The 27811-nt window shown below is 50.2% G+C and overlaps 1 protein-coding gene across 3 annotated transcripts; it reads right to left on the bottom strand.

The window, feature by feature from the left end:
* Nucleotides 1-203: 203 nt before the first annotated feature.
* Nucleotides 204-27811, bottom strand: ATP1A4 (ATPase, Na+/K+ transporting, alpha 4 polypeptide). Of its 3 annotated transcripts, none has more exons than XM_004688373.2 (22): nucleotides 27737-27811; nucleotides 27499-27558; nucleotides 25844-26047; nucleotides 24857-24970; nucleotides 23307-23441; nucleotides 22930-23047; nucleotides 19376-19644; nucleotides 17270-17468; nucleotides 16924-17033; nucleotides 16583-16717; nucleotides 13713-13902; nucleotides 13409-13581; nucleotides 9744-9880; nucleotides 9266-9416; nucleotides 8816-8984; nucleotides 6911-7065; nucleotides 6663-6786; nucleotides 5341-5486; nucleotides 3138-3268; nucleotides 2943-3044; nucleotides 678-769; nucleotides 204-459 (listed from the first exon to the last, which is right to left on the bottom strand). In XM_004688373.2, the coding sequence occupies exons 1-22, from the start codon at nucleotides 27809-27811 to the stop codon at nucleotides 431-433; spliced, it is 3018 nt and encodes a 1005-aa protein (XP_004688430.1). In that variant the 3' UTR covers nucleotides 204-430. The 3 variants fall into 3 exon arrangements, with proteins under 3 accessions (XP_004688430.1, XP_004688431.1, XP_004688432.1); XM_004688374.2 differs by having other exon boundaries at nucleotides 16924-17036; nucleotides 27737-27771; XM_004688375.2 differs by lacking the exons at nucleotides 24857-24970; nucleotides 25844-26047 and adding an exon at nucleotides 26535-26551 and having other exon boundaries at nucleotides 27495-27558; nucleotides 27737-27754.

Genomic DNA, 27811 nt, shown 5'->3' with positions numbered 1-27811 from the left:
TTCCATTTCTCTGATCCTGACTTAACTTGTCCACAGGCTCAAAATGGATTCCAGGATGGTGAGAGCCTGTGGGAGACAAGGCCGCTTGATTCTAGCCCCTCTCAGCGATACTCCGTGCCTGCTCCTGTGGTAATCCCCGCAGGGATGTCACTGAAATCCCAAGCTCAAGAATCAGATGGACACGTCGGCAGATGAGAGCTGCTCAACGTTTACTTCTGACTGGCTGCCCCAAAAGACAGAGCCCTCCCCATGCTGGGCCTCAGCCGCTGGCTCTTCACTGCTGGCCCCTGGCGCCCCAGTTCACCCCAGAGCAGCTGGTTCTCGTCCAAGGTAGGCCCTGTCCATCTCACACGTCGTCTCTGTTGTCAGCAGCAAACCCATCACCCCAAGCCCCTGAACCCCCTGTCATATGGGGCTCTCCCCGCTGAACCTAGTAGTAGGTCTCCATCTCCAGCCAGCCTGCCGAGAGAAGGGGCCAGGGTGAACGGATGCAGGCGGAGGCAGCAACAGGTGGGCCTGGGGGAATAGAGGCAAGGGGCTTGGGAGGAGGCGCAGGGGAGTGTGGGGGTAGCAGAGGCAGTTGGGATGGCAGCAGGGAGCCTGGGGGAAGTCACAGGATGGCAGGGAGCCTGCAGCTGGCACAAGGGGAGTCACGGGGCAGAAGGAGGAGGCCTCACCGCCGGGATGCGTCCGGATGATGAGTTTCCTGATTTCGTCATAGATGAAGATGAGGATGCTGTAAGGGAGCGCGCAGCACCACCAGAATATCCTGCAGGGAGCAAGCACTGTCAGTGGGAGGAGCTGTGGGGTGGGGGTAGGAGCGGGGCAGGTGCGAGGCAGCACAGGGTGAGAGTTGCCTATTGTGCTCACTGGGTGCCAGGCTGTGCTGGGTGCAGGGACAGCGGGGTGGGGGGGCAACCAGTCTTGGAGGACAGCAGAGCCTGGACCATGGGCAGAGGCCACGGCAGCGCCATGGAAGCAGTGTTAGCAGTGGTAACAGACTGTGACAAGTGTGGTGTGGGGGTACCTGCAGGGCTCAGCGGAGGGCACCCCTTTCATGGGGCTGATAAGAGGGCCCACCTGTGCCCTGGGCACTAAAGGCCTCTCCCCGACAAAGAAGAGGTCAGAGGAGGATGCCAGAACAGACACACTCCTCTTATTGCAAAGAGGGGAATGGTTTTTCCTGCCTAACACGCTTCTATAATTTGAGAACAGGAAGGTGGACCTCAGAGGGGCTGGCTCAGAACCACGTCTGTACCTGGGACGGTCTAGGCCATCTTGGCTCACACCAGTGTGGCTCCATAGACGTAAATAATGAGCAAGACATATATAATGAGCAATCTTTGTTAGCAGCCACATTAAAGAAAGTAACAGCCAAAAAAAGCAACAATAGGTGCCATTAATGTTACTAATATATTTATTTAACTGATTAAAAAAGGTTATTATCACAACATATAAGTGATAGATTGAGATTGTTTGCATTCTTTTTAATCCTGCCTTCAAAAGCCAGTGAATAGTTTACACTGACAGCCCATCTCAACTCAGACAGTAAATTTCAGTAGCTAAAGAGAAATGTAGACTGACCCAAACGTCAAGGTATTGAATATAATATTTGACACAACTTTTGTCTTTCTTTTTAACTAAAATACGCAATCCAGTTCCTCAGTCTCACTCTCCAGACTTCAAGAACTCAGCAGCCACTGAAGAGCAGCAGTTACAAGACTGGACGGCACAGGGCTAAGCCGTGGCACGCATGCATGAGCGCCACACACACACCACACACACACACAGACACACACAGACACACACACAGTCACACACACACCAACAGACACATGCACACGGTCACTACTCAACAACCTTCAGTGTCTACTCTGGCCGTGTTAGGTCCTGGGGAAATAAACACGATGACAGATGGTCTTGGTTTTCAAGGTGCTCAGGGGAATGAGGACACATAAACACACACAATAAACAGTCTCAATATGAGGTGAGGAGTTTTGTGGTGGAGACATACACAGAGGGCCTGGGAGCATAGCTCATGCTCGACTGCACTTACCAGTCCTTTATGCTGACATCCGCAGCAGGAACCACAGCCGCTACCAACAGAGCCCCCACCCCACCGAGCTCTGCTCGGCTCACCACCTCGGTGTGCACAACCAGGACTGCAGGAGCCTGAGCTCAGAATGTAATATCCGTGTCCAAGCCCCCAGGAGACTGGAAATTCAAACCTGGGATTGTCTGTACTGAAGGCAAGCGCTGTGTCTCTTATTGAGCGTTAACTGAGCACCTGCACTGGTCCAAGCACCATGCAAAACGCGGTGAGGCAGAGAGAGGAGAGGAAGTGCGTACCCACGGGTGTGCGTAGGAGGGTGCATGCTAAGCTGATGGCGAAGATGGGGTAGGAATTTTGCTTTATCTCTGTACATTTTAAATAGATTTATTTTTTCACAACACACACACACACTAACGGAAAAACCAACCAAAACAAAAGACACCAAAACCAGACTTGGGACTTGAATCAAGGTGCCAGACAATAACATTCTCAGTAGCTGTTTGCTCTTAGGCACATGGCCGCCTATTTGCTCTCCCCTCCCCCCACCCACACACACATACAGATGCGGCTATTTTATATGATTGTTTTCAGCTCCAAGCAATCAGCAGCTACACTCCTCATTCTCATCAAGAGGGAGCCACTGGTGGGCACTGGGGAGTCTGCCACCTCTGTGTCTGGCGGGTCGCATCACGTCATGAGACACAGCCCTAACCTTCCCTAAATAGGGCACCCTTGTTGAAGCACACAGATAAAGCTCCCTCCATGTCCATGGCTGAGGGCAGTCTCACCATTACACCCCAGCTGTGACTTTCTAGTCAAACTCGCCTTCCCCTCACTGATCTCCCTGAGCCCCCAGGAACCCAGCAGCCCACACTCCTTCCTTACTCACTTGAGCGGGTACATTCGCAGGGCCTTGTCCATGCCTGGAGTGTAGGACAGCAAAGCAGCCAGTAGAGTCTCTTCCAGGAGCCCAAAGAGCAAGACCTTGTTTCTTGGGAAGAAAGGGTTAAAGGCATTTGGAGATGGGGTGGGGAAGAAGAAGGGGGCAAAGCTGGGAGAGGTTGGGGTGTTGAAGAGCGCTCACTTCATGCCCTGCTGGAACACAGAGTTGCGGCGTGTCTTGCAGATGATGAGGTCAGCCCACTGCACGATCACGATGCTCACGAAAAAGGCTGTGTGGCATGTGAACTCCACTACCTTCCGCTGTTCATAGGTCTGGGCAGGGGATGTTGGTGACAGAGCAGATCTAGTTACTGCTGAAGGCTGCTTCCCTCTCTTGCTCCCCACCCTTGAAGGCCAAGTTAGGGTCCTCTGCACCTTGCCACATCCCTGAGTATATCCCCTCGGCCCCAGCATTTTCAGGTTGCTGTCTGAGTGTAACCTGTTTGAAGCTCCTTCAGGCAAGGACCTCCTCTTGCTTATCTTTGCAGCTCCCTCCTGTGCTTCATTCATTAAATACATGCAGTAGGACTCAATGCATAGTTGTTAAAGTGCTAAGAAGAGTGGTGTGGGGAAGGTGGGCTTGGAGAGGAAAGCAGGGGAAAGAAATTGTCAGGAAGACAGGGACCAAATGTGCATGCAGGCGGGAGGAGAGCCAGAGGGGCATCCAGAAAGCATCTCACATCCATCCATCCATCCATCCATCCATCCATCCATCCATCCATCCATCCATCCATCCATTCACATAAGATCATTCGGAGCATCTAGGAGGGATACTGTGAATTATGTCAGTCTTGTGGGGCCTTGAACATAACAAGGTACCAGATAAGAAAAACTTCCGTGGCCTACTTGCTCATAAACGCATGGTAATATATTTGCATTCATATGCCAGGCTCAGCTGTGCATAGATGAGGCTATTTTTATGATTTCTTCAGCTCTGAGCCATGTGTGCCTTTGTACAGCTACACTGAGCATCACTGAAACAGATGCCAGGAGATCTGAGAGGGGGAGCACAGCGAGAGACCCCAAGGGCTCTGGGAAGACAACGACTGTGAGAACACAGGCACATGACACTCGAGGGAAAATATCCATGCTTTAAAACATAGAAGGGCAGGTTTATAAATAAATGACTTGTAGATTGAATAAGGAATTTGAAAATAATGTATCACTGACCAAGGAGAGACTGCATATCAAACCACACGGCATGGGGTCGGCAGTGCACAAGCAGTTTGTATACCCTAAGATGTCTTTGGTAGAAGGGGGAGTTCTTGTTACTTCAAGTTAATTTTATATTTATGTTCATATTATGAATTCATTTATAAATAAGTGTGTCAACTGCTTCTTGACAGCAGGGAGATGGAATCAGACGTGACTCTAATAAGGGCTTGAGTTTTGACGACTGATGTGTTGACAGACTGCAAGATGACCAAGATGGTGGGCTCCACTGGGCTGAAGTGATGTTGGTGGCCAGGGACAGTGGTGTCTGCTGGATGCATGAGTCTTAGCCAGTGGAACCAAGTGTGTTTGGGGGGTATCTTTCCAACAACCTTGTTTTAACATGTTTTGCAAATTTGCGCTTAGCTTGTTTTTGGTGAGAGGGAAAGAGCTGGGCAGGAATCTAAGAATCCTCATTCAGCTCTTCTAGGGATCCATGGTGGGACTAAGCAGGTCACTAAATCCAGTCAGTTTCCTCAGGTATAGGGTGATAAGGGGTAAGGTGTCCTCCATTCCAGCAGTAGTTGGTATCACCTCTCTCACTGTCCAAGAAATGCAGATGGGAATGTTCATAGATACACACACACAAAAAAAAGCCTACTTGCTAAAATTCTTGAACACCTGGTTTGGTCAGAGAACTTTGGGCCTCATTCCTCTTGGGTATTAGGAGAGACTACTATAGAGAGGAATTCTCTACGTTTAAAGAGTTTAGAGTGAGGAAAGGATCAATGAAGAAAACAGACTTCCAGACTTAAAATTCCATGGAGGGAGGCCATGTCACAGAGGAGAGGACCCAGCTCTTGGTCTTGGAGGCAATGATGGTTGGAACCTGGTAAAGCAGAAAGAAGCCCTCAAAAGTGGATGGACAAAGAAGACTTCAGGTTTGGGGGGGGGGCAAAAAAGATCTAGAAAGGAAAGGTCAGACACCAGACAGCAGGAAGGAACAGCAGTGAAGTCGTGGCAAATAGAGAGAAGAATACCTGCTGGTGATTGGAGACAGGGCAAACATTGAAGGAGGCAAAGAGTGAGCGCGTGGGGCTGGGGCCTCCTTTCTCTCCCTCTTCAAACTCGGACTAACCCCTCTGCCCTGCCATGTCTTCTTTCAGCCGCTCTCACTGCTCTGACCCACTCACCCACTGCTGTCCGTAGCTGTCCTCCAGGTCACCCAAGTACCGATTTTCCCAGTCCAGACGGATGCCCAGAAGATCAAAGGGCTTAAAACCATTTTCAGCCAGGATCACAAAGTAGGTGAAGAATCCAGCCAGTGCCTGGATCACCCCTGGGAGTGTGGGAGTCACAGAATAGGGAACCGGTTCAGAGAAGGGTGTCACAGAGGCAGATGGTAGATGGGGCGGTGGCCGGGACTCGCTTCTCACCAGCTGGCGTGTGAGCAGCAGTGCTGAGGGTGCCTGCCTTCAGGGACCCATCCCCTCTCCCCTGACATTTGTTTCTGAACTCTAACCCAGAGCATCCTCTTTGAGGATTCTCTGGACTCTTACAGCCTGAAGGGCCTTGGAGGGGTTCCTTCCCTCTCCCACTGAGTGACACGCATGACTCAGTGTCCTTGCTCTGACGTTAGAAGCTTGTCAAGTCCCCGTTCTCAACGCACCTCTCCCCCACGTGCCCCTTAGTCAAAGCCTCTGACCCCTTGCGTGGATCATGGTGACAGTTGACTTTCTGCATGTTACCTGCAGAGCCATGCACCCTGCCGAGGCCCAGGAGCCTCACAATACGGTGTTTCCCAAGTGGGAAGATAAGAATGAATATTCTGGCAGCACCAGGGTCGTACAGGGAGCAGTGGAGAGACCAGGATTCAAAGCCAGGTCTGGCTCTCAAACATGCCTGTCCCACCAGCTCCCTCTGCTAGATGTTGGGGTGTTAGTCTCCCCTGCCCCAGGTTCCTCCTTGTCCATCCTTCATCTAATGCTGGAAATACCCATTGCACCTGGCAACTCAAGAACAATAGCTCCTAATGGCTCTCAATGGCATTCAAGGCTGGACCCAGGGAAACGCTATTTATGCCCAGCGCCCCACTTTCCACTGCTGCTTCATCAGGAATATAGCCCCACTCTGGACTGATTCACTTTTCAACAATGAGGCCTGGGAGCTGCCCTGTCTTCTGCACTCTGTCCCCTGAGGCATGTCCTCCAGCAACTAGCTTTGGTCCTGTGTCCTCCAGAGGCCTCGCTGACCACTCTTGTGCATGGACAGCCTTCCGCTATGTGCCCCTGCGGGGGGCGGGAGGGCCTATTCACACTCTTGATCTGCACCTGGGAAGGGGCTGCCATTGCATGAATGTTTATTCTGTCTTGACTGGACTCTTAAGGGCAGAGGCAAGACGAGTGGTTCCTTGTGGTCCTGGGAACTAGCCACCTGATGGTAACTTCTCCCCAGATCTGGCTCCAGTACCTCACGGGAGCAGTCTGTCCACCCCACCCCACCCCGCGGACCGCACCTATCTGTCCGTAGGCCATGCCGATGAGACGGTTGTTCACTAGGTTATCACATGTGGGGTTCCGGGGACACCTCTTCATGATGTCACTCTCAGCTGACTCATAAGCCAAGGAGATGGCAGGGACCTGGAAGGTGGGCATGTGGGGGACACAGAGTTCAGAAGGACACTCAGCCCCTCCCTCACGCCGACTGTGCCTGCTCCTCCATCATCTTCCAGGCTCTCAGACTGGGTCCCCGTTTGGGCCTCACCATGTCTGTGCCCAGGTCAATGCAGAGGATGGTTATGGTGCCCAGAGGCAGGGGGATGCTGAGGATTACGAAGAGCAAGAAGGGGGTGATCTCGGGGATATTGCTGGTCAGCGTGTATGCGATGGACTTCTTCAGGTTGTCAAAGATGAGGCGGCCTGGGGAGGACAGCAGTGTTATGTGAGGAACAGAGAGGGCATACCCGCCACAAAGCAGCTCCCAGACGCTACCACACACTGTCACCGTCAAAGAAAGGTCTGGGGTTCCCAGACCCTGGCGGTCTCGGTTCTGCCTCTATATCGTGTGAATACTAATTAGAGCTCTGGCTTATTAGCATGCCTTAACTGTGTACTCTTTGTTCTTGGATTCAACATGGCCAATGTCATCTGATCTCTGAAAATTAAGCAGGGTTGGGCCTGGCTAGTACTCACAGCTATCTGAGAATGCTAATATAAAGCTGCTAGGAGATCAGGCAGAAGTGGAAAGTGTCCACGTGGAGTTTGTGCCTGGGGCGCCCTCAACTCTGCTCTCTGTTGCTTCCTCCTTACAGGAGGCTGAGTCCTTCCCTGAGGGCCCTTCAGAAAACTGTAACCCTTCTGCTCTCCCTGCTTTGTTTCTTTCCCATGGTGCTTAACTTCTTTTAATCTACTACAAGATTTGCTTTATTGTCTGTCTCCCTCCACTAGGAATTAAATTACAGGCTCTGCGTCTTTATTCTATAGTGTATTCACAGCATCTGGGATAGGTGCCTGAGCACACAATTGGTGTTCAAAAAAATTCGTTGAATTGAGTGGATACCAAAAACTGAGTAAGTGTCAAGACCACACAAGGTCTCTTTGCATAGGAGCTATTAGTATTATGTGGACTGTCAAGGTTTTTAGTGCGACAGCTCCAAGCAGACAGCAGGGAGCCTGGTGCAGGATTCTGTGTGATGTTGTCTTCAGAATTCTTTAGGAAAAAGGCTTAATTTGGTCAGTCCCTAGAGCAGGCGCCAGCTGCTGTGGGTATAGTTATTCAGGCAGGAGCTTCCCAGTGGCCTCCTGAGACTGTGGGTACCCAAGGGGGTGGCTACAACTTGGACTTTCTTCACACACTGGAATTCCCAAGAGGGAGAAAGATGATACCATGCTATCCAGAGTCACAGCCCCTTAACCAAGCAGCAACCAGCAGTGCTAATAGTCTTAAGTGCCAGCTGAATCTAATTTGCACAGTTTTGTCTTACAGTGCTTTTTTTTCAGGTTTATTTATTCATACAGAACTGGGGTACAAGTCAGAGGTGCAGGGTCGGTGAGAGGCTTCACCAGAGACAGAGTGGGGAGAGGAACAGACAGGATGATGAAGTACATTGCTGAGGGGAGCAGTGGGTGGGTCAGGAGAGGTCTGCTGTGCCATGTGGGTCACCTCCGGGGCAGGGATCAAACTTGCACTGAAGCGGCTGCGGCCAGCTTGCAGTGCCGCATCCTAACCCATTAGGCCAACAGGGAGGGCCCTTACAGTGTTTTTTAAAAAAGATTTATTTTATTTATTCATACAAGAGCTGGGGTGTAGGCCAGAGGTGGAGGGGGGGGAGGGCTGGCAGTGAGAGGATTCACCAGAGACAGAGTGGGGAGCAGAACAGGCAGATCCTGTTATATACACTGCTGAGGGGAGCAACTGGCGAGACAGGAGAGATCTGCTGTGCCATGTGGGTAGCTCCCTCATTGGGGATTGAACTCATGCTGTGGTGACTGCGGATAGCTTCATAGTGCTGAGACTTAACCCCTTCTGCCACTGGGGAGGCCCCTTACAGGGATTCTTTTCCAGTCTGTAGAGACTCATGCAGATTGGATGGTGGCCTAAGGGAATGGGAGCACTACACAAGCCCCACCTGAGTCTGATGATCCAAACCCACCCTCTGCCCCTCCTCACCCTCCTCCACGCCAGTGACAATGGAGGCAAAGTTGTCGTCCAGTAGGATCATGTCGGCCGCCTGCTTGGAGACGTCAGAGCCCGCGATGCCCATGGCAATGCCGATGTCAGCCTTCTTCAGCGCCGGGGAGTCGTTCACGCCGTCTCCGGTCACCGCCACGATGGCTCCCTGGGAGAAGCCAGAGGGGCGAAACACCATATCAGATGCAGACCCATCCCAAAGAGCAGCTCCACCCCACGAACCCTGGTTCGTGATGCAATCACGTGAGATTTAGCTTTCTGTCTTCCTTCTCCCAGTCTTCCTGAGATACCAAGGCTTGTGAGACCACGCTGATGCCCACCTTAGGAGTGAACAGACACACTCTCTGGAGCCCCCTGAGACTGGCAAGTACACCCTTCTGCATGCTTTGGGACTCCTGCCAGAGTCCTCAGGGCTCCTGGTCCACTCACCTGCCGCTGGCAGCCCTCCACGATGATGAGCTTCTGCTGTGGGGACGTCCGCGCGAACACGATCTCCGTGTAGTTCCGGAGGATCTCGTCCAGCTGCTCCAAGTTCATGTCCCTTAACTCTGAGCCGTGTATCACAATGGCAGAGACCTTACTTCAGGGAGAGAATTCAAAAGGCTCATTGGAAGTGTGGAGACCTCACAGGCCCTGCTGCCAGCCAACTGTACTGGAGCAACCAAGGGGCCTTACTGTCCCCTGCCCCCTTCCCCAGGGACCGGGCCTCCTCCTCTCATTGCCTTTATTTCTTCTTCCTCTGAAAGCCCCTCGCACTACAGCTGACTTAGCCACTTTCTTACATGTTTTGCTTTGCTGCAAGTAGGCCCTGACTCCCTGCCTTCTGGAGGCCCCAAGGACTTCCCTAAGCAGCACCTGGTTGGCTAAGTCAAAGAGTAGGGGAAAGGCAGGTCTGAGTGCACGTCACCTCCTGTCGACCTCCTGGACCGGGACGTTGAGCTGTGCTGCAATGGAGTCTGCCGTCATGGTGCCTTCTGAGATGATGCCCACACCCTTGGCAATGGCCTTGGCTGTAATGGGATGGTCCCCTGTTACCATAATCACCTAATTGAGAGGACGGGGAAGAGGGGCAGAGTTATCTTTGGAGAAGTCCTGGACCCTTCAAGAACGAACAGAGCTCTGCTTTCATCCCACAGTGAGGGGCGGTAACTCATTCCCAACAACATGTCCTGTAGATCAAAATCTTACTGCTGTGGTGTCAACTCTTGGGAGTGTATGAGGACAACTTCAGTTCTAGTTTTCCCAGGAATAAGTCAGGAATTTGGGTGTATTACTATATTCAGAATTTAATTGCCCCAGAAGCAATTGTGCTTCATTAAATGAAAAGACAGAAACACCTACACATAGAGCAGGTGGTAATGAAGGAACATCTGGAATGATCCATCTGCCTAGCAAAGCATCACCTAGTTTGGTACATACGGGTCTTCGTTCCACCCATCCTCTTCCTCCTGTGCACCCGCCACTCCCCATCTCTGGGTTCCCATCTCTTCTTGGATACGTGGTTCTAGCCCTGGTTCTAGCTGTTCCCACCCCAAGGCTGGGCCCGTGCTCTGCACTTTCCTGACGTGTCCGCATTTCTTCCTTTCCTCCCAGTACTTCCCACATATCTGGTGAGGGCTTGTCTGTCCCCCCAGGGCCCCAGGGCTGTGCAGAGTGAGGCTGAGTCTGGACCCTTTGTTCATTTTCCTGTCCAGCACATAGCAATTCCTCAACAAGCAACAATCGAATGTGGGGATGGTCACTTGCCAGAGCCGTGTCCACCTTCCCTGGTGCCCTCAAGCAGATTTTTTGGCTCTGACTGGAGGTAGGAGGAGACTGCCTGACTGACTGCACCATCTGAGTGCTTGGGAGCAGGCCCTGGGAAGACCAATGTGTTCTCTTTCAGAGCCTGAAGGAGCTTGAGCCTCGGCCCCACAACGGGGCCTGACAAAGCCATGATTCGGGAATCACGCCAGTGTCCATGAACACCAGTTGCCTGGTGCATGTGGGGTGTGGGCCTTTCTTGATTTGGGCCTGGAAGGCATGGGGGGTGGTGAGGCTCTGGGGAGAACTGACCCACTCCAGGTCTTAGCCTGCATGACCCCAAACGTTCCATGCTAGTTTCTGGCAGTGCCACCTTCACACCAAGCTAGAGAAATACAGCACAGCCCATCACCCCGAGAGTGAGCTCTGGGACTCCAGCTTAGCACCCTGCGCTGCATCCGTACAATGGGAGCCAGTTCTGCAGAGAATGACTCCCTTTGAGGTAAAGGGCATCTAGCAGTTTCTGGAATTTGCCAAGTACTAAAGGAATTTCATTTTCAACTTCTTGGTGCTGACTCTGCTTCTGACATTCTCATGCAGCCCTGCAAGCTATCCCCTTGTGACTTTGAGCCCTCATCCCCCAGGTCAGCCCTGTGAGAGAAACACCCAGCGGTGTGATGTGGCTGTGAGCTGCTGCAGGGCTGCAGCTCCTGGAGCAAATAGGTCATAGCACAGGCCTAGCTAAAATATATATTTTTAAAGATTTATTTGTCTGTCTGTCTGTCTGTCTGTCTATCTATCTATCTATCTATCTATCTATCTATCTATCTATCTATCTATCTATCTATCTATCTAATCTAAGAGCTGGGGTATAGGCCAGAGATGTGGGGGCGGGGGTGAGAGGATTCACTGAAGACAGAGTGGGGACAGAATAGGGCGATCTACTGAAATACACAGCTGTGGGGAGACCGAAGAGGTCTGCTGCGCAGTGTGGGTCTGCTTCCTGGTTGGGGATGGAACTCATGCTGCAGTGGTGCCAACAGCTTATAGTGCTGAGTCTTAACCCTTGTACCACCAGGGAGGCCCACAAGTAGCAAATATAGTGGGATTATTGTGTTTTAATTTCTAAAATACACTTATTCCAAAGGCCTGAGCATGGGTTCTACCTGGCCACCCCTCCTCCCCACTTCATTTCCTGGTGACATCTATCCATTCTTTCTCAGCATTACTATGGAGGCGACTCTGGAAGGACCTGCCCTACGGGACACTGTATGTCCACACCCCATTCCGTCCCCTTGATGCATGACATCTTCTCTACAGAGAAGACAGGAGTGATTCAAAATCAGCAGCTCTGCCAGATTTCTGTCAGTTGAAGTTTCAGAAGGAATAAGAACTTATTGTGAAACCCATGAACCTGTGCCTGGAACAAGGTCTAGCCCAGAAACCTCCTCCTGTTCCAGCGACCTGCTCAGGCTACTGAGGATTGTCTCAGATAACCTGGGCCGCTCTGCTCAGTCACTGTACCCTGATCTGTAGGCTCCTGGCCTGTGCCACCTGTGTCCCCGTCTGGGTGTCCCCACCCACAGGCCCATCTTGTTAACGGGGCCCATCATTTCTCAGTTGAGAATTCCCAGTGGGCAGCACACACCCATATGCTATTCCTCATCCTGATGGGTCAACCTCACAGAAAATTCAGGTCAACCTCTTTCTTCACAATATGATGAGGGAGTTCCCAGAACCATCCGGGGGTCCCAGACAACCCTGCTACCCTGTGGAAGTGTTATAGTGTGACTCTCCCCAAATATCTCAAGGTCATTAGGGAATTCGCTGGGAACGATGCCCTACATCCTGCTTCCTGACTGGCTATTGAACTTAGGGAGAAGTTTGCCTAGTTCTAACCGAGCATCTAGTTCTCATGAAATGCCTCCAATGCACCCTCCACCCCTAGCCAGAGTCCACCAAATCCAAGAACATTATGTGTGTGTGGGAAGCTGTATCAATATCTGATCTATGAAAATCAAATCTTAGGTTTTGATCTGGGAAAAATGGGATACAGAACTTCTCAAAATGAGGGGATGTCTGCAGCTGTCATCCTAGGAAGTCCAAGGTCCACCCACCCCCAGGGGAGTCCCCACCTAGGGTTCGTTCTGCAGCTGTGTTGTGCTTTTCAACCACACGCTTTGGCTTCTTGCGTTTGCTCCAGGACATGTATCTGTGGGCAGCTGCTCACTGAGTCTTATCCATTGAGGGCCAGCTCTCAGCAGTTCATCTTACTCTCCTGCTCCAGACCCCAGCCCACTGGGCCCTCCCCCTCACACCTTCCCAGATGCACTTAGACATAGACATAGCGTCTTCTACCCCTTCTGCTCACCACTGGTCCTGGCACGCTCAGCACCCCGGCAGCAGCTGGAACACTGGAGGCCGGGTAGCTAGGCTGTGTCGGGGCTACTGAATCAGGACTTGCATTCCGACAAAGTCCCTGAGTACTTCCAAGTACTTCAGTTTGAGAAGCACTCCTAGTACCGTGACATCTCTAGGAAAGCTTTAAAAATGCCTCACCCTGATGGTTTCTCATTTATAGTTCTGGGGTGTGGCCTAGGCATCCGGTTTAAAGCTGCCTGGTGTTGCTAATGTTCAATGCAAGACAGGATACTAACCTCAGAGGGAACTTATGAATAAACCTATTTTAGTCTTAAGACTAAAAGTGATAGACTCAAGGAAGCAGAAATAGATTAAGCCAAGATGATTAAGCACCTAATCTGTGCAAGCCTTCCTACCGGGACTCCACTGTTGACAGTGGAGGGGGCCCTGGGACCGCCAGCTGTTTACCTTAATCCCTGCGCTGCGACACTTGCGCACAGCTTCAGGCACTGCAGCTCGGGGAGGGTCAATCATGGATATGAGCCCCACAAAACAGAGGTTGTTCATGGGAAAGTTGATTGCATCTGTGTTGAACTGGAATCCCTTACAGAAAGTGTTGGGCAGATTCAGGAAGCAGAACCCTGGACACAGAAGAGGGGTCATGGTTACTTAGCTATCTAAGCACATCCCATCCTGTGCATCCCAATCCTAAACTTTTCACATTTGACCCCACAAGTAACCACCACTTGATGCCACTTCCCCAGCCCCTTACCTAGGACACGCTGGCCCAGGCCGCCCAGGTGCAAGTATGCATTTTGGAAGTCTTCCTTCATTTCGTCATCCATTGGGTACTCCTGCCCATGCAGAAGGTAACTGGTGCAGAACTCCAAGATCCTCTCCGGAGCCCCCTTCATCATCAAGACATGGGCCTGGGAGCTGTCCTCCCGAAGGTGGATGGATAACTGGAGGAGGAGAGGAAGCAGTGACAGAGCAGGAGAGAGCATGGCATGGGACAGTAAAAACTAGGGGGTGCGGGGCCTTCCTTGGTGGCGCAGTGGTTAAAGTGCAGCATTGTGAAGCTGGCCACGGCCAGCAGCCAGCTTGGGTACGAGTTCAGTCCCCACCCCAGAGGTGACCCATATGGCACGGCAGATCTCTCCTGACCCACCCGCTGCTCCCCTCAGCAGTGTGCTTCACCGATCTGCCTGTTCTGCTCCCCACTCTGACTGTGGTGAATCATCTCACTTTCCCTGCTCTTCTGGCCTGTACCCCAGTTCTGTACTCATAAAAACAAAACAAAACTGGAGGGTACAAACAACAGGCACGCTGTTTCACGCCCCTTTTCTGGGTCTCCTGACCCCAACACGACCCTTCTTGCAGTCAAATCTGACCCATGCAGAGTCCAGTGCTTTCCAGGCAGCAACACTGTTGGAGGGCTGAAAGCAGCGCAGGGGGTTTCTGGGATCCTCCCTCCAGCAATCTCAGCCCCAAGCTGGGAGGACAAAGTTGTTACTCTGTTGGGTTTCCCAACAAAAGTCATGGGTATTTGGCTTTTCTTCTGACTTGCATGGAGGGGAGACACGTATTCTTTCCAGCCCAAAACTTTAACAGATTCCTGCCAACACAGAATTCCTTTCTGTCTAGTGAGGATACTAAGGTCAGAAAAAAGTGGGAAGGAGTTTGCAGTTTGGACTTTGGAGACCGATCTTCACATTGACTAAAGTCCAGCCCAGACAAAAAAAACCCACACATCTGTTTCCCTAATTCTTAACTGGCTCAGTGTTCAATATGAAAATAGAGGTCATTCAGTTTTTACAAAATCGCTATAGCTTTTCTTCCTTTATATGTGGTTTTAATTGTAGTTACATGTTATCTTTTCCTTGTGATGAAAGCTTTTTAAGTTTCTTAACAGGCAAGCCTTCAGTTACTCTCTTTGCAACTTTCCAATATAAAAATCGGGGGTGTGTCCTGAATCTGTGTCGTCCTCTCTGGGGGTTACATTAATCTCGGTTGCTCCAGGTTCAGTCTGTGAACAGCCAAATGAGCACTGTTAGGTGTTTTTGAAAACCAAAATCGAGTTTTGGGAGCCTGTCACATTCCTTCTCTGTTAGCAATTTCCGAATGTCCGATTTTTTTTAAAGATTTATTTATTTATTCATACAGAACTGGGGTACAAGCCAGAGGTGTAGGGGCAGTGAGAGGCTTCACCAGAGACAGAGCGGAGTGCAGAACAGGCAGATCGGGGAAGCACACTGCTGAGCAGCGGGCGGGTCAGGAGAGGTCTGCTGCGCCATGTGGGTCACCTCTGGAGCGGGGATCAAACTCATATTGAAGTGACTTTAGCTTCTTGGTGCTGTGCTTTAACCCGCTGCGCCACCAGCAAGGGCCCCCGTATGTCTGATTTTTATGGGAGCACATGAGCTCAGAGAATTTTAGCCCTGAGCAAATGGGGACACTCAGAGAACTCAGACCCTGGCTGGGAGAGCCCCAGGCCTGGGAATATTAAGGGGAAGGATGTCCTAAAGGGTCCTAAAGGAACTCTGCAGAGTCTTGTGGCCTCCACCCCCTACTCCAGCTTTCTGGACACTATCCCCTACTGCAGTGATTGGAAACTACAACTCCCAGCAGTACCAGGGAGAGAACTGCAAGGACCCAAGGGCGGAGCCAACAGGAAGGAATTCTGGGACATTTGGGGGATAAATAGGGACGTGATTGCATCTCGCGCTCTCTCGCTAGCTTTGGCTCACTCGCTCGCTCGGGAAACGGCTCTCCAGATCGCGTGACTTGGTGTGACTTGGTGCGTTCAGTCAGCCTAGCCGTAAGGTATTCCACTTACTTTGTATCCCGCTCTCATTCCCTGGGTTGTTTCTTATTCCTTTCCCCTTTTGTAAATAAACCTGTTATTGACCCTTTTGTGTGTGCCTGCGGTGTAACTGAATTGTGAGCGCGCAGGTAGGACCCCCCAGACAGGCGGCCCAGTTCACTCCGGGCTACCCTGTAACAGGAACACTCCACCTGCCCCTCTTCCTAAGGCTCAGGGTCCTTACTGGGAGGAAATGATGGCTTTCCTGTCCCTCTCATAAAGCTCTCCCCTGACTCAGCAGCTCTCCTTCCCCCATGCAGACCCCAAGGCCCACCGAAGGGCGAAGGGCGACTGTCAGAAGTGCAGGCCTGGGAGGGAGGGGGAAGCTGCTGACTGATGAGAGGACGACTCTGAGACGTGTTCTTCATCCGCGAGACCCAATTTGTGGCCTAACCACCTTCCCAATCCTTACTGCATTTCACTGAAATACCTTCAAGGGCCAATATAATTCTTCATTCTTGCAAATCTACCGAATTCTGTGGAGAATCTCTAGCATTCAGGGATAAGCTCCCAGAAGCTGGCAACAGGACCAACCGCACCACACACACTCCACATAGCACTCTGAGGCCTGCTGTCTCCCCAGGGAAAGCCCCCAGAGAGTCAGGGCTCTCTGTACTGCCTCCTGAGCGCCCCTCCACACCACCTGTGGGTCACCTCTGTTGAGGTGAGCCTCACTCTTGGCTGGTGTTCTCTGACTCAGACACCGCAGGCTGGGCAGCTCCCGGAGGCCCGGCGAAGAATCTGCCCCACCATCTCTCCTAATGCTGTGGGTTCCGTACCTGGTACTTGTTGGTGGAGTTGAAGGGGATCTCTGCTACTTTGGGGCTCTTCTCTCTCATCTCCTTCACAGAGCTGTAGGATTGCTCGATGAACTTGAGGAGGGCAGACTCGGAAGCGTCACCTGTTGTCTCCCTCTGCCGGCATGAGTGGGGATGAGCTCACACACGTGAGCCTGAGAATCAGATCTGTGGCATCGGACTTGCCCACGGTGACAAGGAAGGAGGGAGCAGGATGTGGGAGGGGTCCCAGGGAAACCACAGAGAGCCAGGAAAGAGAGTTTGGGGGAGAGGGACGGTTATACCCTGGCTTGAATGGCCTGCTGCTCCCCTGGGTCTCGCACCTTAGCTATGGGGACTGACTCCTGATGTGCCTTGAAGTCCGTCCTGTTGCAGAGACCAGCAATTCGGGCCAGGATAAACCAGGTAGCAGAGTTCTTGGGAAATGTGTCCCCTGGGGAGGAAGACAAGACTTTACTGGGGGTGGGAGGGAGCAGAACAGAAGTGCTTCCCATTCCTGTCTTGTTCTGCCACCCAATGCCTCCCTTCAGAGCCAGCATGTCTGTCCCCACACCTCCCTTCTCTCCACATACATTCCAGGACCTTCTCCTTGACTGGACCCTTCACACTCGCTCAGGTCACTCAAGACATCCCCACTCCTGCTCTCGGCCCACAAGTGCCAGTAATTACTGGACTGATCTTCAGTGGTGTCGGCCTCATAAATGGTCTTGTCGAACCACAAGTTGGCGACAGTCATGCGGTTCTGGGTGAGGGTGCCCGTCTTGTCCGAGCAGATGGTAGACGTGGAGCCCAGTGTCTCCACCGCCTCCAGGTTCTTCACCAGGCAGTTCTTGTGTGCCATGCGCTTGGCTGTCAGCGTCAGACTCACCTGTGGTGAGGGGAGAGAGTCCATGGACAGAAGAGGTTAGCTTCTCAACACCACATTGCATTTTGGATATCCGATAGTTTTTATTGCTATTGTAATTTTCTGTACTTATTTTCCTTTTTTGCCCACCTAGTCTTTATAAAATCCATCTGTGGTTATAGTAAAGGAAATGAGAATGTGATTGTGGTTCATGCTGTATGGCAGAGTTTAAAAAAAGTGTGTGTCCAGTTCTTCAAATTAGAACTGTCAACCAGGACATCACAGAACTGGACTTCTAATTTTTTTTCAAGGTTTATTTATGCATACAAGAACTGGGGTACAGGCCAGAAGTGCAATGTGGTGGGTGAGAGGATTCACCAGAGACAGAGCAAGGAACAGAACAGGCAGATTGAAACACACTGCTGAAATGAGCAGCAGGTAAGACAAAAGAAGCCTGCCACACCATGTGAGTCACCTCCCTGGCCAGAGATCGAACTTGTACTGCAGTGGCTGCAGAGAGCCTCATAGTGCTGCACTGTAACTCATTGCGCCAGCAGGGATTTATTTACTTATGCATACAAGCCAGAGGGGTAGGGGTTGAGGGAACCCACAGAAACAGAGTGGGGAGCGGAACAGGCGGATCCACAGAAATACACTGCTGAGGGAGCAGTGGGTAGATCAGGAGAGGTCTGCCATGTCATGTGGGTCGCTACCCTGGCAGGGATTGAACTCATGTGGATAGCTTCATAGAACTGTGCTTTAAGCCGTTGTGCTACCAGGGAGGGCTCTAGATCTCTATATCCCCCCCCACACACACACACCTAGAACCTGCCACTGCCTGATCCTTTTGTCTTTCCTACACAGTGCACTGTTAGTTCAGTTCTCACCACACCTCTCTCTCAAGTCCAGCGATGTAAGGTCACCCATGGAGAGGAGGGTCATATCAAGAATGGAAAGAATGATGGAATTGAGAAGGAATATGCAGCCTTGAAAAGGGCTTGGGATATCATTTTACCAGAAGATTTTTGTTGACTGCAAGTTATATTGACCATAAAGTCAGGTATATGGGAAAGTTGTTTTAACATCAAGTGAATTTTTAGGTTGTGGGTATGTAAGTGGAAAATCACGATTTATTTATATAGTTGCACCAGTCCTGATGCTAGCACGGCCATGCCAGCGCATTATTCTCATTTTATTTTAAGAAGGATATCGATAAATTACAAGTCCCACATAGGTGATCAGCAAGGTACGAACAGCTTACAGAATGGCTAAGAGAAAAGGGTTATCTCCCCTCCCACCTGGAGAGCCTGAAGAGACATCAAGGCTACTGGCAAAATCTGAACAGAGAAAGTCGACACATTTTGTGTTTTTTCCTATGGGCAAATTGGTACCAAGCAGGGAATCATGTTTCTATTCAACAGAGTAAGATCTACTGATAAACAGAGCAATCCAAGAATGAAATAAGTCAAGACAAAAAGGGTGGACTTCTCATCTCTGAAATAAGCATCTCAGGTGGATTTTAATCTGGACATTCTGCTCAGTTGAAAGACTGAATTTAATGTGGCCTTTGAAGTCCTTTCCAATAAGATTCTATGATTCTACATTTACCGTCCTCCGTGAGCAGGAATACACTGAGGCCTGGGGACATAGTGACTTGGCTGTCCCCCACGGATCCACTGTGACAGGAGCTCACTCTGGCGACTTAACATCTAATGCCTTGTTCTGCATCACCACATCTCAAGAACAAAGAGAAGGCCCCAGAGAAGGGGGAGAGGGGAGGAAGTCAGTGCAATATGGGAGCTAAAGGAATCCACACCTGTGTAAGCGGCAGGAAAGCCGTGCTGCACTTGGGAGGTTCAGCAACACAAGAGACAATCAGGACTTGCACTTCCTGGGGTGACTGCCAGGTGCCTCCCCCCCAAGCCACTCACAGTGACAGTGGCCAGCAGCCCCTCGGGCACATTGGCCACGATGATGCCGATGAGGAAGATGACGGCCTCCAGCCAGCTGTAGCCCAGGATGAGGGAGAGCACGAAGAAGGAGACACCCAGGAAGACGGCCACGGAGGTGATCAGGTGGATGAAGTGCTCGATCTCGACCGAGATGGGTGACTGGCCCATGGGCAGGCCGGAGGTCAGCGTGGCGATGCGGCCCATCACAGTGGAGTCCCCTGTGGCGATGACGATGCCCCTCGCAGTTCCTGTGAACAAAGTGGAGGTGCGAAATGGGGAGATTGTAGGGTTTGGTTTCTATAGCAAGAGCTGCCACTGGTCATTTACAAGGAAGGAAGTCAAGGCCTCTGAGGGTTATGGTTTGTTTTCACTTTTAGTTCATAGAAATATAGGGTCTCCCAGCCTGCAAAATCTCTGAAGTGACTGCACTTCTCCAGGAGTGACTGATTTTATGGCCTGTCTTTGAGGCCTTTTTCATATTTCGTCTATGTGGCTTCTGGGGCATGTGTATATGTATGTTTGCTTCTTTTTTTTTTTTTTAAAGATTTATTTATTTATGCATGCAAGAACAGGGGTGTAGGCCAAAGGTGCATTCACCAGAGACAGAGTGGGCAGCAGAACAGGCAGATTGACAAAATACACTGCTGAGGGGAGCAGTGGGCGGGTCAGGAGAGGTCTGCCACGCCATGTGGTCACCCCAGGGCAGGCGGGGATCGAACTCATGCAGAAGTGGCTTAAGCTTCTTAGTGCAGTGCTTTAACCCGCTGCACCACCAGGGAGGGCCCTGTTTGTTTCTTTTTTTTTTTTTTTTTAAAGATTTATTTATTTATGCATGCAAGAACAGGGGTGCAGGCCAGAGGTGTGGGGGTTAGGGAGGGGTTGAGAGGATTCACCAGAGACAGAGTGGGGAGCAGACAGGAGGATCTACTGAAACACACTGCTGAGGGGAGCAGTGAGCGGGACAGGAGAGGTCTGCTGTGCATGTGTGTCAGCTCCGTGGCTGGGGATCAAACTGATACTGCAGTAACTGTGGAGAACTTCATAGTGCTGACTTAATCCCTTGCGCCACGAGGGAGTCATCCCTCCTTCTTATTTTGTCTTCAGCAGCTGAGACAGTTACTCAGTCCCTCGGAACAGTGGTCACCCCTCTGCTGCAGCCCTTTGTTCCAACATCTCCTTGTCCTTTTACCCAGTGGTCCTCAATCTGCTCCCTGCCATGAGACATTAGGCCCTGTCTGGACACATGTTTGGTGGTCACAACTGGGACACGAGGGGTGGCTTTTGCTTCTGGGTGGAAGCTGCAACCCACCCTGCAATTCACAGGACCACCCTCCTCCGTAGCGAACCATCCTGTAAGTGTCAGCAGCTGCGGTGCCACTAGAGAATACTGGCCCTGACCAGAGCCCCTCCCTGCTTGCTGCCTGAGCCAGTGTGACCCCTGCTGGGTAGCACAAGCCATAGCAGTCAGGCCTCTGTGCTCCCTCACCCCACCTGCCAGGGTCGGCAGGGAACATGACCTTCGTGTTTGCCTTTCTACATGTATGATGCAGGCCACCCACCTGCATGGGTTTGGATGGATCAAGAAGGGATGATGCTAACGGAAGTCAGACAGAGACAGACACCTGTGATTTCATTCATATGGAAGATAAAGAAACAAATAAATAAGCAAAAGGAAGTCTGCACAACTACAAAGACAGAAGAGTGGTTACAAGCAAGAAGACAGGTAAACCAAGTAAGTGGGGTCACTTGTACGGTGATGAATGGAAACTAGACGTTTGGTATGTGTGAATGCAGTGTGCAGAGATGGTGACGTCACCATCTGCACACCTGCAGCCTATGTAGTGTTACAAACCCAGCCTACTTAAAAAATTTCTTTGCTCGAAAGAATTCTTCCTGCTTTACCATAATGGTTGAAATTCCTACTATTAAATAGAATCACTCAGAAAAGCAACATGTTACAGAAATAGCGCTTATTTTAGAATCTTTAGAAAGACTAAGGGTTGTTCAACTTTCCATCTTAGGAGGTGTTTGCCTGGGGCAAGTTACTTAAAGGCTGAGACTCAGTTCCTTGACTTGAAATGAGATGAAAGCACCAGCCAAAATGTGAGCACTAGGTGTGTTTTAAAAATAGTTTGGAGGGGCCTCCCTGGTGGTGCAAGGGGTGAAGCACAGCACTATAAAGCTCTCTGCAGCCACTGCAGCACAAGTTTGATCCCCGGCTCTGGAGGTGACACACATGGTGCAGCAGACCTCTCCTGACCCACACGCTGCTCCCCTCAGCAGTGTATTTCAGTTACATCTGCCTGTTCTGTGCCCCACTCTGTCTCTGGTGAATTCTCTCATTCCCCTCCCACTCTTCTTGTATACATAAATAAGTAAATCTTTTTTTTTTTTTTAAAGAAATCTAGTGTTTTGGAATTTTGCTGGCTTGCAGCTCTTTGTTCAAATTATTTAACATTTTATCATCAGACATGTTTTATTCACTGGTTGGATTCTTCTTCAGACTTCATGTTATTCTCATGCTTTAAGGAATTTTCAAATGAAATAGTTTTACGACCAGAGAGGTCACTGGCAAGCTGGTTTCAGAGGCAGGTCTGTGGAAAGAGCATGGGCTTTGGTGTGAATCCAGGACCATCTTTCTTGCTGAGCTGTGCTCTTGAATACTGCACTGAACTTCTTTGAACCTGAGCCTTTCATGTGTGGGAGGGATGGTGTCTTTGCATAGCATTGTGGGAATCAGCAGTATCTGTAGCACTAGACTAGGCATTCAATTTTTAAAAAAATGTATTTTTTAGATACCTAAACATTAATTTACATGTATATAATTTATAAATCTACTGCATCACTCTTCAATTTTGTACACTGTATGCCTGTATGCTTTCTCTCTTTAGGTGTATTCCCACCTTACACCAGTAAGAATGGCACACATCAAGAGTTACGGTTTTCTCACGTGTTCCAGAATCTTGCAGGCCTACTGTATGGGAGAGGATGAGGAGAGGGTGCCATAGGACACTGAGCTACTGCTACCCCTCTGGCCAGTGCCTCACGGTGCAAGGATGTCTTGAATCCTAAGTGCAAAGCCAGAAAGTATGGTACGTCTGGTAATTCATGTTTCCAATGCCTGTATCCTCTGTTGGAATAGTAAGAGGCTGGGCTTAATGGGGGAGAGAACAGCCTACCAGGGCTGAATAATTTTCTTTCCTTTTGTCTGTTTTCAGCTCACAGAGCATCGTTTGTTCACTAGCTGGAATAACAACAGCTAACAATTGTAGGGCACTCACAATGGGTTGGGCCTTGTGCTAAACGTTTATATGTATTATCTCAGTTGATCCACATAAAAATCTATGGGGTAGCAACTTAGATCACCACTAAGCTCCTGTGGAAATGATGGCTGTGACCTTCCATTGAGGTCACAGAGCTCACAAGGGACAGAGAACTAGATGTATGCTGTTGCCTTTAGAAAATAGAGCTTTCTCAAGATCTCTATTGCAATGTCAGCTTTGAATCTAGGTTCTCTGGGATGCAATATTCACCTTCCACGCAGTTGGTGGAGAAGAAGCAGATGTTGTTGGTCTCCAGGGGGTTCTCATGGGTGAAATTGGGGGAGCGGGTCTGGGGTTCAGACTCTCCAGTCAGGCATGAGTTGTCCACCTGGGATGGGAGGGAGGATGGGTGGTGAGCTTGGGAAAAAGAATTTATTTATGCAGATGATATAGTGTTATCTGCCCCCCTCATCACCATTACTGAAGAGCAGAGAGTGACAGGAATAGACACCCCAATGCCTGACTAGCACTGACCACACTATGTCCTTGGTTCTGAATAGGGTCACGTCTTCTCTAACTGCACTGAGGTCACTGTGGCACCTAAAGGCTGTGATGGCTCCCCCCCCCTCATTCCCTACACCCCTCACCTTACATCCTTGTGCAGAGATGAGCCGGATGTCAGCTGGGATGCGGTCTCCCCCCTTCACCTCCACCAGATCTCCCAACACCACTTCTTGTGCATCGATATGTAGCTTCTCTCCCCCACGAATGACCAGAGCTCGCTGTGGGAGATAGTACAGGGTCATCTCCAAAGCTGCCAGTTCCCCATCCTGCTCCTGGCCTACTGCGGCATGTTCCTGGTCTTCTTCCTTCGGATACCCCTCTCACACACTTTGCTCCTTCGCGAAGATCTCACCGTGGCTGTCTGCCTCGCTTAACTATGATGCTCCTCCCACTAAGAGTTGGGGTCTTTCTCTCCATCCTCACATAGACTTGGCTGTAAGGCCTGCAGTGGCCCATGGGACACTTGCAAATCGATTAAAAACAGAGGCTTAAAAAATGTGTGTGTATCGGTGCCTGCCCTGTTGTCACCGGGACTCCCTCTACTCACTGAGCAAGCCCAGCCAGCTTCCTAGAGGGAGAGAGATGGGGAGGAGAAAGACCCACCGTCCTACAGCTCAGCTCCCAGTCACAGCACCACACCTACGAGTGTGGTCGTGTCTGACCACGCCCTATGCCTAGGGACCCCTTTGTCCCGTTGTATTTCTCCCAGGTCCTTAAAAAGATCTTTTATTTGAATGCACTGTCACCGGGACTCCCGGTGATGGCACATGGGTGATTTGGTGATGGGAAGCTCAAGGGGATTGCAAATGAGGTGGAAAAATGCACAAAATGATATAAAAATAAACTATAACATATAATAAAAAATAATACTAAAGAGAGAGAGAGAGAGAGAGAGCGCTTTTATTTGTAAATAATCTAAAACCCCAGGAAAGGGCCAGGAATAATACTATACCAAGAGCCCAAGTATAAGCTTCACCCAGATTTCCATCCTATCCCTTCTGCTTTATCACTGGTTCTCTTTCTATATCTCTGTGTGTGAACTGTTTTTTCTTAACCACAGGAGGGGGACTGACATCCCTCATGGCATTTTATTCAACATACTCACACGCTCCCCTTAAGAATCAGGTGAGTAGAGGGCCCCAACGGTTCTGGGTCTCGGCACCTAACATTGCATAATACTTACGTCCACTGTTTGCATTTCAGCTTTGTCAGCGGCCCTTAAGTCCTTTATAGCATCATTCTCTCCTCCAGCACAGGATCTAGTCTCGGGCCAGGTATGGCAGTTAGTTGTCCTGTTTCCCTAATCTCCTCTAATCTGGAACCTTCATTCCCATGATTGTTGTCTTTAATGTCATCAATTAAAACAACCAAGCTCCCCAAACTCTTGATCCTTGCTTTAAAAAGAGAATGCTTTTGTTTTCGGGCTTCAGATCATGCACATTCAGGTGACGCAGTTTAGGCATAGTTAGGAGTGTCTTCTCAGGACACTTCATGACCCAATCTAAGGAACCTCACCCCGGTCACCAAAGTCCCTCAGAACCTCACACGGGATTTAATTCTCCCCAGACTTAGCAACTGTACACCTGGCCCCATTCTATACCCTTCTCACCAGACCCTCTCACACCAGCCCTACCTGAGGCACCATGTTCTTGAAAGACTCCATGATCTTGGAGGTCTTGGCCTCCTGATAATAGGAGAAGCAGCCAGTGATGATGACCACAACAGCCAAGACAATGCCCAGGTACAGCTGGGAGGGAGAGAGAGAACTCGGAGAGTGAGTGACATGGGAGGAAGAACAGGAGGGGACGCAAGTCCTGGGAAGAACAGACTGCAGAGTGCTTTGATGACTAGGTGGGGAGATAAGCTGAAGACTCCAAGTTTCCGGGGCCATCAGGCCTCTCGGGGATCAGCTTTCTAGGTAAAAAAAAAAACAAAAAAACAAAAACAGGGAAACCAGGAGGTAGCATAGACCCCTGAGAAAGTTCTGGGCTCATTATCAAAGATTTGAGCCAGAGGACCCAGGAGCAACAGAGGAACGGCAGAGGCACAGGAGAGAGCAGGCTCATGTTTTATATATATTATATATTTAAAGATATATATTATATATATATTATATATTTAAAGATTTCTGTGTGCATACAAGAACTAGGGTGCGGATCAGAGGCGCAGGGGGTAAGAGGGTTTACCAGAGATGAATAGGGAGCAGAACAGGCAGATTGACTGAAACACACTGCTGAGGAGAACAGCAGGTGGGTCAGGAGAGGTCTGCCACACCAGGGTCAATTCCCTAGTCGGGATCAAACTCATGCTGCAGTGGCTGCAATAGCTTCATAGTGCTTTTTTTTTTTTTTTTAAGTTTATTTATTCATACAGAACTGGGGTACAGGCCAGAGATGCGGAGGGTGAGAGGATTCACCAGGGACAGAATGGGGAGCAGAACAGGCAGATTACCGAAGTACACTGCTGAGGGGAGCAGTGGGCGGGTCAGGAGAGGTCTGCCTCGCCATGTGGATCTCCTCCCAGGGTTAAAGTGCAGTGCTTTAACCCCTGCACCACCAGGGAGGGCCCCATAGTGCTGTGTTTTAACCCATCGCATCTTCAGGGAGAGACCCAGACTCACGTTATCCTTGGTAGGGTCTTCCTTGAAGTAGAACTGGATGCTGTAGGCCACGAAGCAGAGGATGGAGCCTGTCCACAGCAGGAGGGAGAAGCCCCCAAACATCTGTTTGCAGAACTTGAGCCATTCTGGAGTGGTGGGGGGCGGGGTGAGTACATTGGGTCCATCCCGATTTAGGATTTCCTCTGCATTTTTAGAGCTGTGGCCCTGTGGGGAGCAGAGACGGGGAATAGAGAATCACCAAGAGAGATGCAATAGGGAAATCCAACTTCACACTTAAAGCTGCCATTCACAGCCCATGTGGGTCTGGAGACCAGGAAGCTCTCTGAAGTTCCCTCAGGAAGTTCTTGCGAGATAAATGGATTTTAAAATTTGCATGATGGAGGGGTACACTTAGCAGTTTGGCGTTTAGCAGGGTATCCGAGGGAGTTTTCGTTTATGCACTGATTCACAAACCTTTTTGGACACCTAGCTGGGGCCCAAGGGTAGGCTACCAAAAAGTAGAAATAGCCTCTACCCAGGTGGGTCTCAAACTCTGGTGGGGAGATAAAAACAGACGATTTACAATATGTCATGGCAGGTTACTGGGCCAGTGAGATACAATGTTGATAACAGATTCACACTTTGACCCATTAACTTGGAAACAGAAAGGAGATACCGATGAAAGACACAATGCATAGTTTCTCAGTCTAGCCATGTGTGTGATTCCTCCTCTAAATAAAAATGATAGCAGAAACTTCCATCACTGAAGTAGTGCAATGAGTTTGCAAAAGTCACAGACTCTCCTTGAGCCCCATCAGCACGCCCCAGCCTTGAAGAAGACACTTTTGATAAAAACAAGACTAGTCTCCCCCACTCCTCCGGCTACCAGGTCTTTACCTCAGGCCCCTCCAATGAAGAAATTCTAGAACTAAAAGAAACTTGGAAATTTGGAAGACTGAAGTTTTATTGTGGTTTTTATATTAGGGTGTGGTGGTAGCCGCAGCCCTTGGAATAGTAATAGTAACAGTGGTGAGATCTGTTTTTACTTTAAAACAGCTGGGTACCCCTGGGGTTCTGAGACCCTTTCTTGGAGTCCACAGGGCCAAACAATGTTTGTGATACTACTAAATCATTTTCTCTCTCATTCTCTTGAGCACACATAGGAATTTTCCAGAGTCAACATGACAGATTTGATACTGAAAATGTCTGAGAATCCAGTTGTCTTCTATCAACAAGTTGGACATTAACGAGGTTTGCAAAGCATAAAAAGCCACTGTTGTTTGTCCTGAAAAGCAATTGTCATAAAATTTTATCTAGACTAATATGTAGAGAGCTTACTCTTGTGTTTTTAAATGAATCTGGAACTATTTTCTAATTTCTCAACTTTGATTTCCTGGGCAGTAAATGCAGAGAGACAGAAACATGTAAGAAAGCTTCACTGGTCCTTGATGGTGGGCAAGAGCATAGCGTAGGCACCCTGGTTCAAGCTGGGCTCCCTGAACCATCCTTCCTCTCACCTAGTCCTGAACTCTGACAGGGCTGAGTGTCATCTTTCCCCAGGTGTGTCCCCAGGGTGGGGCTTCAGATACACGGACCCAGAGCAAAAGCTGGGCAGTTTGACCTGCCAACGCCCCCCTGCCCCCGCCCTGAACCCCCCTCAGCCTGGCTGTACTCACTGTTGTCAGGTCCACAGAGTACTTGGTGCTTAGCTCTTCCAGGGTCAACTTGTGATCATCCTGAGGGGACAGCAGAGTTGTGAGGGAGAGGTGGTGGTGGCGCTGGGTCCCTGAGGGGGGAACGTTTGAGGGAGAGGGCGAGTCTGGCCTACGTGGTTAAGTTCTCAGGCCTCGATGAAAAGGCTGAGGGTTGAGGGTGTCTCCCACAGGGCTGGTCATACCATCCTGGGCTCCTCACCATGACCACATCCTTCTTCAGCTCCTCCAGTTCTCCCTTCTTTCTCTTCCTCGTCATGTTATTTCTCCGAGTCAT

Source organism: Condylura cristata, unplaced genomic scaffold (genome assembly GCF_000260355.1).
Source record: "Condylura cristata isolate star-nosed mole 26May11 unplaced genomic scaffold, ConCri1.0 scaffold00024, whole genome shotgun sequence".
NCBI classification, from domain to species: Eukaryota; Metazoa; Chordata; class Mammalia; order Eulipotyphla; family Talpidae; genus Condylura; species Condylura cristata.
This window is presented reverse-complemented; position numbering and strand designations above follow the sequence as displayed.